Raw genomic sequence first — 18,853 nt, 5'->3', positions numbered from 1 at the left:
AATATTGTATCAGGAATACAAAGGTGCCGGAGAAGTTCTTTCTTTTTTTTGAGACAGAGTCTCACTCTGTTGTCCAGGCTAGAGTGCCGTGGCATCAGCCTAGCTCACAGCAACCTCAAACTCCTAGGCTTAATCAATCCTTCTGCCTCAGCCTCCCAAGTAGCTGAGATTATAGGCATGTGCCACCATGCCCAAGTAATTTTTTTTCCTTTTTGTATTTTCAGCTGTCCAGATAATTTCTTTCTATTTTTTAGTAGAGATGGGGTCTCGCTCTTGCTCAGGCTGGTCTCGAACTCCTGACCTTGAGTGATCCTCCCGCCTCAGCCTCCCAGAGTGCTAGGATTACAGGCGTGAGCCACCAAGCCCGGCCTGCAGAAGTTCTTTAACTAGAAATGCTACAGGTCCTTCTGAGTGTAAGAGAAACTAATAAACTACAGTCAGGGAACTTTAGCTTTTGCATATCTCCTTCTCTTTAAAAGAAAAGGCATATTGTAGTGAAAAGAATATTAATCCTGGCACTAAGATCTAGGTCTTAAAACATTATCTGCCATTATTCTTTCACAGAAGAAAATATACTTACTTTTCTCGTAGTCTTCGCAGCTCCAACTTTAAGTCTTCATCTTCAATGTCTGACTCGTTGTCACTACTCATGTAAGAGGAGTTGAATGAATTACTAAGGCTTTGACTTAGATTCTGGATAGGAAGGCTCTTTGAGCACAGCTGATGCGGGGAGTGTGGACTACCTGAACCATCATCCACATCCCTGCTTAGAAAGGCAGCCTCCAGGTCAGAAGACGGCCCATTTAGATGCGAAGGCTCTGACAGTTCAGGCTTTTCTTTCTTTGGTATCACAGCAGGAAGAACAGCTTGCTCCAAATCCATGTAAGGAGGAGATGTCACTGGTTCCTCTTTCTTTTCCTCAGCAACCTTGTCCTCAGTTCTCGATACAGAGAAACGACCCACTTTGTTTGCTGTGGTTGTCACCTGAAAACGCCCAACCTTGGTAGGCTGCCCAGTTTCTGACTTTGCCTCTGCGGCTGCAGTTTTAGGGGCACTATCTGGCACATGTGAAGAGATACCATGAGCGGTTACCCCATTAGGCTCTGGCTTCACCACGGTACTCTCTGGACTACTACTAGATAGCACCGAGGACTCTGAAGTGCTGGATTCAAAATGAACAGATTTTGCATCTTCTGGCTTATTTTTACCCTCTTTCTGGGCATCATCCATTGCAACTGAAACCTGACAGAAAAAGAGAACAGAATGAGATTAAAAACTGAACTTCTGGGCCAGGTGTGGTTACTCACGCCTATAAAATCCCAGCACTTTGGGAAGCCAAGGCAGGAGGATTGCTTTAAGCCCAGGAGTTTAAGGTTGCAGTGAGCTACGATCATGCCACTGCATTCCAGTCTGGGTGAGAGAGTGAGACCTGTTTGTAAAAATAAAACAAAACCAAACAAATAACACCACTACCAAACTGAAGTTCTCAATATTCACTATCATGGACCATTAAAAAAAAAAAAGGAATCACTGTATTTCCCAGTCAATGAGCAGTCCATCTTTGTGAAAATAAACTGAATACCATCATAGAGAACATATCTGTACTGAGATCCAGAATGCGTGGCTGGCTAAACTTACTAAGTAAATGACTTAATTCCACATCTCGTGTCATAAACAGGATTCAGATTCATGTGTTAGTCAAAATATAAATAACCAGAGGTCATAGAATCTTGAAGGTTGCTTTGTGAATGAGAAAAAGTATATAAGTTAAATCCAGTAACTGTTAAATGCCAGCTAAGCCTGAAGAATCAACATAACTAACAGGTAATTAAAAGGAGGATCCTGATCCTTGTCCTGGTTTGTCCATGTATTACCAATCCAAACTCTGCCCAACTACAAACTCTGAGAAGCTCAGTTTTACAAATGAGAAAAACATCATCTACTATCCCCAACTCCAAGGACCATCAAGAGAATAATCTGAAAGTAGCTGTGAAAGCAGCAAAAAGAAGGAAAAAAAAAAAAAAAAAGGATTTGCAAAGCCTACTTCACACAATGTATTAAGAGCCAGAAAATGCTCACGTTGGACCAGCTGGGTAAATAAAGTGATGAAGTGTCACTTGATGCTGACTCAGTATTTAAACTTATGGAATGAATCCTATGTAAATTATCCTAATCATAGAAAATGTTTTTATACACAAAGATGTTTACTGTTACTTTACTTATTATGTTGGAATAATTAGAAATGACCTAAATGACCGACAATAGCAGAATGTTTAGGTAAACTAATGGATGGGAAAAAAAGCTACAAAATATTCAGAGCAAGAGAAACACTGGTCAATTTTAGATACACACTTGTGCAGAGAACAAGGAGTGGAAGGAAATACACCCAAAACAGTTATATTGGGAGGTGGGTGGGTAGATAGCATAACTATCTGTTTCTCCACTGTTCTGAGTATTCTATATTTTAAAATTATATATTACTTTTATTAGGGAAAAAATGATAAAAGAACCATAAAGTACTATGTAAAAGAAGTATTAATGTATCACTGGCTTGGCAGTTATGTCCCAAATAGGTAGGTAATAATGTTATTATATACACAACTCCACCAAAAGAGGGAATCAAGGCAAAGTAAAGTGATTATCTTACCTGAAATCGCCCCATCTTAAAAACACCAGCTCCTGAAGTAGTTGCTAGGACAGGACCTTCTGTGCCTTGAGAAACTGAAATACATGGGGAATGGAAACAAAAACATCTCTTTTAGTTAGCTTCTTTTCCTTTTGGCCAGAAATACAGCAACATGAAACTATATATGAGGAAAGCTGTTAGAGGCAAAAAAAAAAAACTTCCCTATCTCCTTTATCTCCTAGGCTTTATTCAACAAGGGGAAATAGTTATTTTTTTTTATTTTTATTTTTTTGAGACAGAGTCTCGCTCTGTTGCCCGGGCTAGAGTGCCACGGCATTAGCCTAGCTCACAGCAACCTCAAACCCCTGGGCTCAAGCAATCCCTCTGCTTCAGCCTCCTGAGTAGCTGGGACTACAGGCATGCGCCACCATGCCTGGCTAAGTTTTTCTATATATTTTTAGCTGTCCAGATCATTTCTTTCTATTTTTAGTAGAGACAGGGTCTCGCTCTTGCTCAGACTGGTCTCGAACTCCTGACCTCAAGCAATCTTTCCACCTCGGCCTCCCAGAGTGCTAGGATTACAGGCGTGAGCCACTGCGCCCAGCAGGGAAATAGTTATTGTTTGCTCTACTACCAGATACTTTCACTAGGAAAGACACTACTGTTCGTTAAAAATTGTCAAGGTCTCAAAATTTATCATTAACCCTCTATCTTTCCTTGTACACACACATACAGATGATACAGCATTGTTCAAAGGGATAAAAGTTAAGTATAAGCAAACCAGCTTCACACTTTAACTATGATATTAAGAAATACTATAAAAAGGGTTAATAGGCATTAAGAACTCAGTTACTCTTCACCTCAAAGATATGAGTAAGTAAAGGGAAGGATGAGATTTTACCCAGTATATTAAAGATTCATTTTTAAATGAAAACCAGGTAATTTTACCTTCTCAACGTACCACTTAGGCAAATCCTCTAACAGTATAGTACAGTTCTCAGAATCATTGGTAAGTAGTTTTGAGCAACTAGTTTAAAGCCACCTAGGTCCTCCTCCTCCTCAGGGACAACTGAGTTTCTTTCCAGAGATATGGTAATAGGCATATATTCTCTTTATTTTATACAGCTAGAAGAACATTGACTGATTTAGATGTTTTCACTAATAACATTATCTTAGAGACCATGCCATAGCCCAAGGCCTCATTCTTTTTAATGGCTACATAATGTTGTACTGTTTGCATGTGCCATATGTGTATCTTTCAATGTACCAGATTTTAATCAAGCTTCTACTGATGGACATTTAAATTATTCAGAATTTCTTGCTATTTAAAAACTGTTCAAATAAATATTCTCTTATAGATAGATCTATGGAAAAAAGACCTAAGAATTGGAAGTGCTGAATCATTTCTACTTAAAACTTTAACAGACATTAATAAATTGATACCTGCAGAGGCTGTACCAAGTCACTGGTGGCTATTAAACCACTAATTTACCAATGAGAGGTGAGAAATGCTATCACCTGTAGTTTTACTTTACATTTCTGTTATAATTAGTGAAGTTAAGTACTTTTATGTTGAAGTTTCTTTTTCTGTATCTTTTGATTATCGTTTGGTCCACGTTGAATAACATAAAGGAACTCTTTATATTAGGCAAAACCAGTCCTATTGTAGATAGGAATACACATATACCTCTCCCCCCAAATATATATATTTTCCCCAGTTTTTCATTTATCTTTGCACTCAATGGCACTTTTGTGAACTTTGTTCCGTGCAGAAAATTTTACATCTACTACTGCTTGCTCTGGGTTGGATATTAAACTTAATAACACCTTTCCCTGTATCAGGAAAGAGCAAACTATGATCTGTGGACCAAATTCAGCCTACTGCTTATTTTCGTAAATAAATTTCACTGGAACACAGCCAAACTCATTCATGTATGTATTGTTCATTTCAGGCTTTTGGGCTATAACAGGAGAGTTGAGTAAGTTGCAACAGAGACTGTATGGCCCGCAAAGCCTGCAATTTTTACTCTCTGGCCTTTTATGGAAAACAAATTGTTAACCCTGCTCTGAACAGTTGGAAAAAAAATCCCTTTTATGTTTTCTTACAGTACTATTTTATGATATAGTTTTTCATCTTTGATCTATTTGGAATTTAGTTAGGTCTAGTCTAGGAATCCACCTTTGCTTTTTGTCAGATGGCTATCCAGTTGTTCCAAACCATTTTTTGAAATATCTCATCTTTTTCTCATAGATTTGAATAGCCACCTTTTTAATATTCTACATTCTTTTTTTATTGGTAGTGAACTTTTAATTTATTTACTTATTCATTTTCATTGGATATGTTTAGGGTGATAACATGGTATCCTGAAAATTTACATTCCCCTTTAATTCGTCCATTTCTGGACTTTCTAGTCTGTTCCACTGATTTGCAAGTGACTTCTTTAAAAACAAGAGAGCCAATTCAGAATGTAATTGCTTTGAAAATAAAAATAATGTTTACTGATTTTAATTGAAATCTTGTATTTATATTTCCATACAAATGTATGTCCAGGATATAGAAGCTTATATCTATCCCTACATTATCCAGGGTCACAAAAGCCAAAAGATTATCAGTAAATTAACTTATAAATAGAGTATGCTTGAATTTCTTAATCTCTCATAGCAAGACCCAGCTAATGACAAAGGGTCTGATGCTAAGAATCTATCATTACCCACTGTATAACTCCTCCAATAACAATACAATAGATTAATTAAATTTGCTAACATTTCATACTTCAGATGTTACTATCAATGCACCTTAGTCATGAAATACACAAAAATGTTCCTTATAATAGTTTCACATAGACTGATGCTCTCAAGAATGTGTCTTTCAAAACAGTAAACCTCTATAATCAATTATAGGTAGGATTAGAATTAGTAATATAAAAGAAGGATGCTTCTCACCATCCTTCTGAGGCTGTGCTCCTGCTTCTGTAACTGCTGTTGGAGCCACCATGGACACAGGCTGCAAAACACATACACATAAATACCACAAAATCTTTAGCTGCAGTCATGCTTAAACTTTTGCCTTGCTGCCTTTCCTCTGTTCTTTGTAAAAGGGCAGAAAGATAGTATATGTGAAGAAACTTATGTCTGAGGGATTTTGTTTTGTTTTCTTTTTTCTTCTTTTTTTTTTTTTTTTTTTTTTTTTTTTTTGTTGAGACAGAGTCTCACTTTGTTGCCCAGGCTAGAGTGAGTGCCGTGGCGTCAGCTTAGCTCACAGCAACCTCAAACTCCTGGGCTCAAGCGATCCTAGTGCCTCAGCCTCCCGAGTAGCTGGGACTACAGGCATGCGCCACTATGCCCGGCTAATTTTTTCTATATAGATTTTTTTAGGTGTCCATATAATGTCTTTCTATTTTTAGTAGAGACGGGGTCTCGCTCAGGCTGGTCTCGAACTCCTGACCTTGAGCAATCCACCCGCCTTGGCCTCCCAGAGTGCTAGGATTACAGGCGTGAGCCACCGCGCCCGGCCTCTTTTTTCTTCTTATACCCTAAAAATAAATCTGATGTAAAGAAAGGCATCCTTTGCAAGAAGTAAGAGTACTACCCCTCGACTGCTTTCTTAATTTTCTTCATAGGATACTTAAGAGTATAACTGGGATATTTATAGAAATGTAGTTTTAAGTAAAACATCATTGCCTCATAAAGTTTAGCCTCCTCCAAAGCATAAACACAAAACCCATAGAATTGAGCTGCAATATAATCTAATTAGATGTTAGGACTAGAAAAGTGTTTTTCAAATCAAATCTTTCCCACTACTGGGTCAGTGCTAATCTTTCATTAATCTGTCTCGTTTCTGTTGGCTAGAACAAGCAGGGACTCTGAATACGTGTTAAAGGTATTAAAAACGGTTTAAGTTACAGTTTGTGTTCAAGGAATATAACACATTAAGGTTAGGAGGGGATTTAATCAAGATTTTCAAAACTTACACCAACTGTGGATGTCACTGTAACAGTCTCTGGACTAAGTGTTCTTCTCAATTGAGCATCAAGATCTTCTAGAGGTTGCTGGGACTGAACAAAAACAAACACAGTATAAAGATAGTTCATTGGCAATTTCAGAGCCACTGTATATAGGCAATTCATACAGGACATACTGTTTTATGCTTTAGATTGGCAAAATATAACATCTGTCTTTATATATATATTATTATAAAACTCACTATGCTAGAATTTAGTAAATTGCTTTAAGGATTTTATCAGTTTCTCAAAATTGTATGTCAGTCTCTCAAGCCTTGGAGTAATTCATGTTTTTGCTATTTCAAAGTCTTTTTTTTTTTTTTTTTTACCTTTTGTGTTCAATGTTACTCAGAGAGATAAAAAAAAAGCTGTTTATTTTTTTCTCTCTTTAAGACAGGGTCTTACTCTGTTGTTTGGACTACAGTGCAGCTGTGTCATCACAGGTCACTGCAACCTCCAACACCTGGATTCAAGTGATCCTCATGCCTTAGTTTCCCGAGTAGCTGGGACTACAGGTGTGTGCCACCAAATCTGGGTAATTTTTAAATTTTTTGTAGAAACAAGGTCTTGCCATGTTGCACATGCTAGAATCAAACTCCTGGGCTCAAGCAATCCTCCCACCTTGGCCTTCTAAAGTGCTGGGATTACAGGCATGAGCCACTGTACCTGGCCTGTCCTCTTTAAAAATGTATCTCTGAAAAACGTATAAAGATCTATTGGGGCTGGGCACGGTGGCTCATGCCTGTAATCCTAGCACTCTGGGAGGCCGAGGCGGGTGGATCACTCGAGGCCAGGATTTCGAGACCAGCCTGAGCAAGAGCGAGACCCCGTCTCTACTAAACATAGAAAGAAATTATCTGGCCAACTAAAATTATACATAGAAAAAATTAGCCGGGCATGGTAGCACATGCCTGTAGTCCCAGCTACTCAAGAGGCTGAGGCAGTAGTATCGCTTAAGCTCAGGAGTTTGAAGTTGCTGTGAGCTAGGCTGATGCCACGGCACTCTAGCCCGGACAACAGAGTGAAACTCTGTCTCAAAAAAAAAAAAAAAAAAAAAAAAAGGCCGGGCGCGGTGGCTCACGCCTGTAATCCCAGCACTCTGGGAGGCCGAGGTGGGCGGATCGTTTGAGCTCAGGAGTTCGAGACCAGCCTGAGCAAGAGCGAGACCCCATCTCTACTAAAAATAGAAAGAAATTATATGGACAGCTAAAAATATATATAGAAAAAATTAGCCGGGCATGGTGGTGCATGCCTGTAGTCCCAGCTACTCGGGAGGCTGAGACAGGAGGATCGCTTGAGCTCAGGAGTTTGAGGTTGCTGTGAGCTAGGCTGACGCCACGGCACTCACTCTAGCCTGGGCAACAGAGTGAGACTCTGTCTCAAAAAAAAAAAAAAAAAAAAAAAAAAAAAAAGGATCTATTGGAAGAGTAACTGTATCCAATATTCCCTATTTTATTTTCTTCCAGACAGGGTCTTGTTCTGTCACCTGGGGCTGGAATGCAGTGGTGTCATCATAGTTCACTGCAACCTCGGACTCCTACGCTCAAGTGATTCTCCTGCCTCAGCCTCCCAAGAAGCTGGGACTACAGTTGCATGCCACCACACCTGGCTAATTTTTCTATTTTTTTGTAGAGATGGGGGTCTCATTCTTGCTCGAGATAGTCTTGAACTCCTGGCCTCAAGTGATCCTCCTGCCTTGGCCTCCCAAAGTACTGGATGACAGGCATGGGCCATCACGCCTGGTTTTCTTTCTCAGCTGTATGTACCTTTTTTCTGTCTCTATGAATAAAAGATGGCATTAATACATTCACTATCAGGGGATAATATTCTCTTCTTCAGGTTTTACAATACTTCTACCCTATAGAAGGCAGCCAAGGAGGTTAGGGCATTCCAGTCTGTTAATCAGGCCTCACTGCCATCCAGTCCAAGGCTATAGCTTCTGCCCTTGCCACAGTCTAATCCTGTATGTACCTGTCTTGGTTTCCACCAACCTACTCTTTTTTTTTTTTTTTGGAGACGAGTCTTGCTCTGTTGCCTGGGCTAGAGTGCCGTGGTGTCAACCTCGCTCACAGCAACCTCAAACTCCCAGGCTTAAGCAATCCTTCTGCCTCAGCCTCCCGAGTAGCTAGGACTACAGGCATGTGCCACCATGCCTGGCTAATTTTTTCTATATATTTTTAGTTGTCCAAATAATTTCTTTCTATTTTTTAGTAGAGACAGGGTCTCGCTCTTGTTCAGGCTGGTCTCGAACTCCTGACCTCAAGCGATCCTCCCGCCTCGGCCTCTCAGAGTGCTAGGATTACAGGCGTGAGTCACTGCGCCCGGCCCCAACCTACTCTTAAGGGCCTTTACTTGTGCCTCTCCCTCTATATTCGGGCACTATCCAGTTACTCTTACCCGCTCCTGAGTCTCAAGTGCTATTTCTTACCATATTTTAAACTCCCTTACTTATCTGAAGACATGTGTTTAATGAGAAAACAGTTTTAAAACTAAACTCTCAATTTATAGACTTTCACCACGCACTTTTATCAAAATTTGGTGGCTGACAGAGTAGGTTCTCTGTTGGAGTTATTACTTTATTGTGGTTAAGTTCCTTAAATAATGTTTTACTGTATTGGGATAAAAGAACTAGGTTAAATTCAGATTAGGCTTTTCAAGTAAGCAATGTACCATGTTTTTCTTATATATGACTCCAAAATAAATTTCTAATTTAGTTTCAAAATTTACTAGCTTGCCCTATGTCAGAAGCTTTTTCATGATCATGATGGATTTATAGTGAGTACTTTCCTTAAGGAAATTCAACTAAATGTGTTGGTGGTGGGGTAGGATGGGAAAGGGTAATAATAATTTTAATATTATAGGTAATTCTGACTGCCATTGCATTCAGTGAGCAGAACTGTGTATGAGTTGGTAATCTCAAGTTCAAGTTGCTGGTCTCAGTTCCTCTGTGATTAATCTTACAATGTTAACATCTTGCTGAGCTGGATCATTTTTATATTAAAAGATAAAGTACATATTTTTCATTAAACATTACCCTTATATCTACCTATATGTAAGCTAATTATTTCATTAGGTGGTCAATGAAAGAAATGATAAACACTTAAGAAAAAAATAGCTGCACTAGACTCATGGAAAAAAGTTTTTTAGTTATCAATGTGCTTCTCTCTTCTAAGCAACTTTCAAAGTTAGTTTTGATTATATATAACTTTTTTACTTCCATAATGGCTTAGAACTTAATCTCACATTTAAGATGCAATTTCACTATTCTAAAAAGTGTGAATGATAAAAGATGTCATCATACGGAGCTGGCAAAATGTCAACTTTGGTATTTCCTTTATAAGAATATGAGAAATATTAATATCAAATGTTTTCTAAATGACCTAAAGCAACATTACAAACAAAACAACTGTGAAGCTTTTTACTTTAAGTAGGGCCTATTTCATTAGCTACAGTGTTTTCAAAGAAAGGTGTTACTAGGTCAAAGCCAAATAGGAGCCGAAGCCAAGATCATGCAATGGAGACTTGAAACAAGATTTGTGAAAGAAAGTAGGAACACAGAAAGAAATCTGCCAAGTCTTGGGGCACCTGAGTTAATGAAGGTCCTGGAAAAGGTGGCAGCTGCTCACTGGATAAAGTACCTGGTGGAAGTTCAGTACCCACAGGCAACACCTACAGACAATGAAGGGAAATTCAAGTTCATGAGGCACTGTTAGTAAAGACTGCATACTAAAGAACAAATCAACTAATCTGAATGTACAAACATAAGAATAAAATGTATCTAGTTAAGCTTATTGCCTAAGTTACACTCTGCATCTGTCTTAAAGAACGTGAAAACCAATGATATTATACGGGTTACTGTGACATACTCATAAAATGAACAACAAAATATAGTAAAGGGTTGTTCCCCAGGGAAAATACAGAGAACACACACATGCACATTAGAGGCACAGTCCAGCTAATCTTGAGCTGCTTATTTGGTATAGTATTATCAAGCTTTTGCTAAGAAAAATAAGATTTTTCTGAGAAAACAGTAGCTGTTTAGGAGTAACCAAGGGGCAGGCCTGATAACAAAAGGCATCAGAAATCTAATATCAAGCAATTTCTATTTTTTCTGAGAGATTTTGTATTATTACTCTACTGTAAAAAGAATCTCACATCAAAGGCAATGCGGAAAAATGGCTGAAGCATACAATACAGTAGACATAATACAGCTTTGTTATTTGGAGATTAGAGAGGTTGAAGATGGCAGAATGAGAGGAAATCCACCACAGCACAATTAGAAAATACAATCTAGTTATTTTGGTCCTAGGAGTAGATTATTTCTTCCTCCTCTGTATCAATTTCATCACTAATGTCCAATTTTTTATAAACCCCAAATTGTACATCTGTGGAATCTACAATAAAGCAAGAGATTTGCTTTACTCTCATTGAAACAAAGATTGTGAACAGCTACTAGTACATATATTTTGCTGACAGATGCATGTAGTTCCCTTTTGTGATACAGATTTCTTCAGTTTGTACCAATTCAGAATAAATGCCTGTATTTTACCTGATAATTATACATTTTTAGGAAATGGTGCAGTATAATTAACCTGCAAGTCCCATCACATTAAAAAAAAAAAAAAAAGCTTCTGTTCAATATACATATCCCAAAATTGCCATCAATTTGTTTAATAAATACTATAAGCCAGGTACCTTTATAACTATGTTTCTAATTTATAAGAGTTGAAAAATGTACTTATTAGGGAGAAAAAAGAGTGATCATATTTATCTAATTATTTTATAACAAGAATCTTACCGGAGCCTTAACTAAAGGAGGCTTTGAGGGAGCCGTTCCAGGTTTTACTCCTGATGTAGTGGTGGCTGGGGTAGACACTTGCCCAGGTGAGACCACTGGTATACCTGACAAAGCAACTGTTCCTAATGGCAAGTTCGTTGGTGGTAAGCAAATACTAGTGGTGGAAGTCGTGAGTTTGCTTGGTGCAACAGCAGTGGTTGGGATGCCTGGTGTGACAGTGGTCTCTACGACTAATGATGTCTCCAGTGAGACAGAGGCATGCTGAGCTCCAGATGAGCTGTGTTCACTAAAGAGAGACCGCAGCTTTTCTTCCAGAGTCTTTATGTCATCAATTCCAGGAGCTTTTGGTTGTGTATCAGCATCTATCTCAGGACAGTGAGTATGGGGCTGGTTGGGAAGCAAAGCTGGTTGAGGCTGACTATGAATTAGTGTCTGCTGTACAGCAGGCACGCTGGCAACAGGTTGGACCAAGGGTGGGATACTAGGTACTTGGGGTAATAAAGGTGTAAGTCCTGCTGCTTGGGGAAGAACAGGAGTAGAAGCTACAGCTGATGGGAAGACCAAAGGATGCATCCCACCAGGCTGAGAAATAGAACTAGATACTCCTGTTCCTTGGGAGGAACAGGAAGATGGTGCAGAGAGGGACAAAGCCAATCCAGTTGTACTGCTATGAGATGCCTTATCTAGTGAGTGTGCACTAACCACCACTGTTTCAGCTAGAGTAGGAGCAGAGGTGCTGCTGCTAAGCTGAAGGGATGGCTGTGAAGCTGTACTAGGGAATGAAGTCGTGGTAGAAACTGATGTCAATGTGGCTACCATAGTAGTACTGCCAGCTGCCTGCTGAGATAGTACAGCTGGAGACTTATCATAGGGGGCAGCAGCACTGCCCACTGCAGAGGCTGAAGTTGTTGAAACTATTACAGAAGGAAAAGTGCCTGTATTAGAAATAATGCTCCCAGATATAGGGACTTGAACTGACTGGGATGTTGTAGTTACTGAGACAACTGCAGGTATTGTGATACTTGAAACTACAGTGGAAAGTGCTGGTGATTCAGATACTGGTGGTACAGGGAGACCTGTGCTGGTAGCAACTCCAGCAATCCCTTTCTCAGTGGGCACTGTAATCTCAGACTCAGTCACCGATGTGGAAATGTCATTTACAGGGCTACCTGTCGTAGGGACTGATACTGAAGATGAGGCTGCTGCTATAGTTGGGACACCAGCAGTGCTACTTAAGAAAGGAGGTACTACTGGAAATGTTGGTCCTGTATGACTAAAATTTGGAGGTGCTGTATTGGGTCCTTCTGTCATCTGGGCATGTCTAAGTTCAGAAAAGGCCTGTTGTAGACTAAGGGATGAAGCAGAGTGAGACAAGTTCATTCCAGGGCCCTGAGATGTAGAGGCAGCAACTGCAAAGGATAAAAATATAAGAATCAGCCCATTTTAAAAGAGTGGATTCAAAAGACTGTCCTAACAACCTGTTTGTGGATTACAACAATGCCAAGTACCACTAAAGTTTACAATCTATCCCAAGGAAATGATAGGCTCTAGGGTTTAAAACAGTAAACTAAAACAGTAGTTTGATCAAATTAAGTCAGCCTGTATGAATATCTATTTCTGAAATCAAACAAAAACCCTCCAAAACATGGCGTACCCTTAAAGCATATACAACAGTAGTAAATGCAGAAATAGACATATACTATAATATTATCTATTACATAGGTTCCACTGAGTACGGCTGTCCCTGCCAGCTTTTTCCTTGATCCTCTCTATTCATCATTATTCAGTTTTTCATTCTTTTTTATTATCTGTGTTATCATGAAATACTGTTTGATGATCAAGCTTTCAACATAGTAGAGATGCTGTAGGATTTACATAAGAATGTGGTACAATCAATTCTTTACCTGTATCTGATATTTCACTGGTGAAAAGTTTTGATTCTCGTAATCGACTTTCTGGCACAGGACTTACTATAAACCGTCTTCCAGCAGAATGAACAACTTGAGTTAAAGAACTGGTAGGAATGCCTAGTCAAAAGGAAACAACCCACTTAACTGCATAATTATTATTTATATTGTTACCAACAAAAGCTTCAGGAGTTCATTATTGGCACATACAACTTAAGTCAAAGGTAAAAACAAAGAAGGAAAGGAAAGAAATTCACCTATTTGCTGTGGCATGGAAGATGCAGGAATTGGTTGTTTGAACTCTCCTTCCAATTTCTACAATAAACAAAAGTGATAATTCATTCTCAAATGCAATCACAGTGATCAGGAAAAGCAAATCACCACATGTGAAAAGAACATAAATGTTTGTTCTCAGTCATAGGTGTAATGTGATATCATAGCAAACTTAGCATTATGGAAATATTTTAATAAAATAAATATGGGAATGGTGGACCTACTTGAGAACCCGAAAAGCCATAGTCATCCTTTCCCTGTAGACTCTCCAATCCCTGGTCACCCTCTGGTTCTACATTGACATCCTCACTGAGCATTTCATCAGCTTTTTCAATAATTTCCCGCACTTGATCCACAAATGACTCTCTCTCTATTGCTAGAATAAAGTCATTGTTCACCTGTAAAACAAATGTGACGTCAGTCTGATTAGTGTGACATTTTTCAAGTTGTTAGTCATTCAACTATCACTTTCATGATTTCTGCACTATCTGCATACTGCCTGTATTATTATTTAGTTGGTTTTCAAATTAACTCTTCCCTTTTTAAGAACTTCAGTGCCAACTTAGACATACCCTAGACAAAAACATCTCTAAATCACAGGTTGGGTGTGCTAGTTATAGTCACAATGAAATAAATGCATAACTGTCAAAATAAACATAGATTACAAAATATTGCATATTTGCGTAGGGCAATGGATATTAAGATCAAGTACTATGGAAAAATTGGGAACTCTAAATGCAGACATACCATAATTGTTGCTATCTCCTCAGGGTTGTCACCATCTAGGTCAAATTTGAATGTTACCATTTTCCGATTATGAGTCTCTAACTGACATTCTACTACTCGGTCTCCTTTATTTGAAACCTAAAAAGAAAAAAGAAAAGTTACTTCATCTCAGATCATATTCAGCTTTATTACCGAATTTGAAACAGACATGTAGATTGCCACTCGAATTTAAGTCTGAGGAAGCATAGTGTTTATTATTGTTCCTTGGAGCTCTAGTACTTTGTCTCTTAAACTAGTAACAAAATCTTTGAGAAAATATCAGTCTTTGAGCTACTTACTAAAACTCTCCATTCTTCTTCTAATAAGTAAACAGTGCCTTGCCATAGAGATATGGAATTTAAGAATAAACATCATTTGGGTAATTAGAAGATCCTAAATGTTCACCAGTTCACCTGAGCCTTCAGAATTATTTAAATAACTAACTGCTGGCTCTACTGTAGCTTTATGAGCTATATTTTCTTTTTGTTTCTATCTGAAAAATGTGATATTCAATTCAAAGGGATTGTGAGAATGAAATGAGAAGAGTACTATATAAATTATGTATTGCACAAAGATAAGGTTATCCTTGTTTTATGAAGAGAGTGGTTTGGATTCGATAACCTCTAAAATACCAAATTCCTTTAACAACATGGAGCCCACAAATTAGCAACACTTACATTCAAAATTCTTAATTTTGGGCGTGAAGTCTTTTCATGTCGAGAACGACTTCTTACAGATTTTCGATAATGACGTTTTGTAGTTCTTCCTTCATGCCTTCCACTGGAAGATGGAACATTCTCATTGCCATCACTCATACCTGAAGCAACATCTGAATGTGCACTTTGGGGAAAAAAAATTTAGTTTACAATATGAGATTTAAAGGTCTGATATCTTGAAGTTTCATACTATCCTACCTATCAGTCAAGGAAGAATTTTCATTTTACATACCTGTCTATAGAGGAAACCAAAGTGGTAGGCTGGGTGGGTTGTGGCTGTGCTACTGGAATTGGCTCAGGAGAAGCAACCTGAGAGACGCGCTGAGTACTCTGCGGATGGAAAGGGTTGTTCAAATCTTGGCAATAACATTTTATTTATCATTCACCATCTCTAATACGCTACTTTTCGCCCCCCTTATCCCTCCCCTAAGCCCTACAAGCACTATATTTACTAGTAGTTCAGCATCTAGAGACAGTGGTCTTAAAATTCCAAAGAAAATTTCTAAAGCTAGTCTCTGGTATAGACTGCATGGTGTGAAGTCAGCCAACATGTCTGCTAAGGCAGTGTGAAACTACAATTTGCCATACAGCCAGCATTTTACCAGAAGTGTGCAACAGGGCAGGCAGAGCAAAGTGCAAAGATGAATTAAGATCTTTCTCCTAGCAGGGCAAAAATGATTGCTGCGAGCACAGCAGGATAAGATACTCCTCTTATTGCCAATGGCAAGGTTTGTGAAAGGACAAGAATAATGGCTAAAGTACTAGCTAGAGAAGTGAAGTGCTAATAGGGTTAACCTTCTCCAAGGCACACTCACTTCCCAACAGAACAGCCAGTGGCAACAAGGCCCCCACATTGGCATTTCATTCTGCTGTAAAAAGAAGTCATTCAGAAGTCAGTTTGACATAGTCTCCAAATGAGCTCTAAACCAGGGGAGCCTATGTTTCTTCTTTGTCATTTCTATCCCATTATATCTATATGTATATGTTTTATATATAAACATGCAGTAATTCCATTTACCTCCAGAACTGCTTGCTGGGAGGATGTAGTGGGGGCTTGTTGTGCTAAACTCACTGCTGGTTGGGACACTTGAACCTGTCCTCCTATACCACCCACAGGAACCAAAAGATTTGATTCCACATAAGGCTGCACCACTGCAGGAAAGTAAGCAGGTGCAGCCAACGCTTCTGTCGGCATGGGAGGGGACAGAACTGTAGAATGGATGCAAACAGAAGCCACGCTGGAAGAGGGAGCAATATTTGAGTCTCCTGGGTATTGTGGTGGCAGTCGAGGTGGGAAGCCCTGTGACAGAAATGAGGAAGGTGAGTTAGTGCAGGTTGGGTCATCAAATTAGCAACATAGCAAGACACACAAAACAAAACAAAAAAAACCCCCACAAAAAAACAAACAAAAAAAGCACACAGCAAAGAAGAATAGTAGCCAATCTCTTTCTAATAATCTAAAGGACATTTAAAGACCATTCTTGAATTTTGAAATGAAATAGTAGACTAGTTCCAATTTAGGAACTAGTCCTGTCCCAATTTAGGGGACAGGACTCTGCAATCATACTTTAGATTGTTGGTTTTTCTCCTCCTGGAGATTGTTTAAATAGGAGGAAAAGACTTAATTCCTTTCTAGCTAATCTTAAATGGAAGAATACAAAAACTTTCATGTATCAGTTATTACAGTCATATCATGGAATGCTAATCTCCTAAATCTAAACCCCGAAGCTTTTTGATTCTGTCTTGGCTATTCTATTTATTCTACCTGTACATTAAAAAAAAAAAAAAAAAAAAGGTAGCTTAAGCTGGGCACAGTGGCTCATGCCTATTCTAGCACTTTGGGAGGCCAAGGCTGGAGGACAGCTTGAAGCCAGAAATTCAAGACCAGCCTGGCAATAATGAGACCCCATCTCTACCCAGATAAATAAATAAATAAATAAATCTTTAGCTGGGTATGGTGGCTTGCACCTGCAGTCCCAGCTACTTGGGAAGCTGAGGCAGGAGGATTGCTTGAGCCCAAGAGTTGGAGGCTACAGTATGCTATGATGATGCCAATGTACTCAAGCCTGAATGACAGGCAAACCCTGTCTCAAACAAAACAAAACAAAACAAAAACAAAACAAAACCCAACATAGCATAATGTACTCTATTAACCACATCTTGGATTCGATCAGTTTACACTGAATATTGAGAAGTGATTTTTTCTTGAAAGAGGTGTGCTGAGAAAACTGGATAAGGAATGTCATCAGACATCATCATCCTATCCTTTTCCACAAATTTACTATTTTAACTTGTCTAGTTGAGATCAGCAACTTTTGTTATTGCTAGTTATTCTGATACTCAGCTATTAGATTGTCAAGTTCCTGATGGTCTACTAGAATCAAACCCTCTGGTGCCCTCCTTTTTTGCTAGCTAACACAATACCTGGTATAGAACATCTCCAGAGGGAAGTGGAACCTCAACAGCTTGTCCAAGGTTAGCTGGTATTCCCATGGACTGAACTGCTGGTTGTAGAAGCTGTGGGTGAACCTGACTTGGCATCTGAGTCCCAGGCTGCAGAAGGGTTGGAAGCTGACTAGGAAGCACAGTTGATCCCCCTGGGATCGCAGCTGCTGTAGCAGATGAAGCCAAGGTGAGCAGAGGCTGATTAACGCCAGCTGCCATTGTGATGGGAATGGATGAGAAACCTGTCTGAGCTGTAGACACATGAGGAGCTGATATGGGAATTTGAGAGACAGGGTACTGAGGGAGTAGAGAAGTAGGGAGTGGCTGTCCCACTGGGAGAAAATGAGCACCAGAGTGGACTGGAACAACTGAGGGCTGTGTCGCAACTGGGATCTGAGGTTCGCCTTGGATAGGTGGCACTGGCTGGGAAACTGGAAGCTGGGAAGGTAAAGAAAAACAAAACAGACAGGCTTTAAAAAAAAAAAGCAAGACTGCCAAAAGCAAGATTTACGTATTAGCTGAAAAGAAGGGGGTGGGGGAAAACCCCAACAAAACCCTGCATACATTAGTGTAAGTTAATATGCCACATAAAAATATGAAAAGGGTAGCAGCAGATAAAGAGGCTAAATAGATTGCTACTGTTCCAAACCTTCTGCTGTAGAAAACTTTGCTAATTCTTCAGCATTTAGCAATAAATCCTTCCGTAGGCTAGGTTTTTTTTTTTTTTTAAAACAATTTTATTGGGATATATTTCATGTACCAAAATGCTGTGACTAAATTTGTGACTGCTATTACAGTAGTTACTGAAATTCAAAGTAATTCCTTCCTAGTGGAATTAGATTTCATATCACTTTTACAGTTAAGTCTAACACAGCTCTATATAAAAGTAGGTATAATTAATATATTTCCCTGATTCTAAGATGCAAGCACCCCTATTCTCCACTATCTGATCATTTTAACATTTGAGAAACTGAGATCTTACAATTGATGATGTGTCAGTACTTAGCGCTACATAAATTAATGGTGCATTTTACAGTTGATAGCACCTCTGATGTGATGAAATATTACAGTATCACAAATATTACAGCACCTCTGATGTGATGAAATATTACAGTATCACAAATATTACAGCAATATTGTACAAACACATGCACAACAATGCCCAAAGATAAAGCTGAAGAAAGGTCATTCAGAAGAGCAGACTTTCCACAGGTATGCCTCTACTGTACTACTTCTTTTTTGTTGTTGTTTATTTGTGAACCTGTATCTAGAGACAGGGTACTTTTCACGTGATTAGAAGGAGGACTACTTAAAAAAGAAAC

The 18,853-nt window shown here is 38.9% G+C and overlaps 1 protein-coding gene across 3 annotated transcripts in view; it reads right to left on the bottom strand.

Annotated features, from left to right (window-relative positions):
- The window catches only part of WNK1 (WNK lysine deficient protein kinase 1), a 158,781-nt gene that overhangs the window by 12,863 nt on the left and 127,065 nt on the right, over positions 1 to 18,853 (bottom strand). The window contains exons 11-24 of one of the 3 annotated variants that reach the window (XM_069491046.1): positions 17,511 to 17,969; positions 16,105 to 16,386; positions 15,319 to 15,416; positions 15,048 to 15,210; positions 14,353 to 14,469; positions 13,830 to 14,003; positions 13,590 to 13,647; positions 13,330 to 13,452; positions 11,426 to 12,834; positions 10,213 to 10,296; positions 6,598 to 6,681; positions 5,570 to 5,630; positions 2,648 to 2,721; positions 581 to 1,242 (exon numbers count right to left, since the gene is read on the bottom strand). In XM_069491046.1, the coding sequence (XP_069347147.1) occupies positions 581 to 1,242; positions 2,648 to 2,721; positions 5,570 to 5,630; positions 6,598 to 6,681; positions 10,213 to 10,296; positions 11,426 to 12,834; positions 13,330 to 13,452; positions 13,590 to 13,647; positions 13,830 to 14,003; positions 14,353 to 14,469; positions 15,048 to 15,210; positions 15,319 to 15,416; positions 16,105 to 16,386; positions 17,511 to 17,969 (3,848 nt within the window). The remainder of the gene's footprint in view (positions 1 to 580; positions 1,243 to 2,647; positions 2,722 to 5,569; positions 5,631 to 6,597; positions 6,682 to 10,212; positions 10,297 to 11,425; positions 12,835 to 13,329; positions 13,453 to 13,589; positions 13,648 to 13,829; positions 14,004 to 14,352; positions 14,470 to 15,047; positions 15,211 to 15,318; positions 15,417 to 16,104; positions 16,387 to 17,510; positions 17,970 to 18,853) is intronic. The other 2 variants (XM_069491045.1, XM_069491047.1) reach the window with 2 other exon arrangements.

Source organism: Eulemur rufifrons, chromosome 16, assembly GCF_041146395.1.
Source record: "Eulemur rufifrons isolate Redbay chromosome 16, OSU_ERuf_1, whole genome shotgun sequence".
Lineage (NCBI taxonomy): Eukaryota > Metazoa > Chordata > Mammalia > Primates > Lemuridae > Eulemur > Eulemur rufifrons.
The sequence above is the reverse complement of the archived record's forward strand: the minus strand, read 5'-3'. Positions and strand labels throughout refer to the sequence as shown.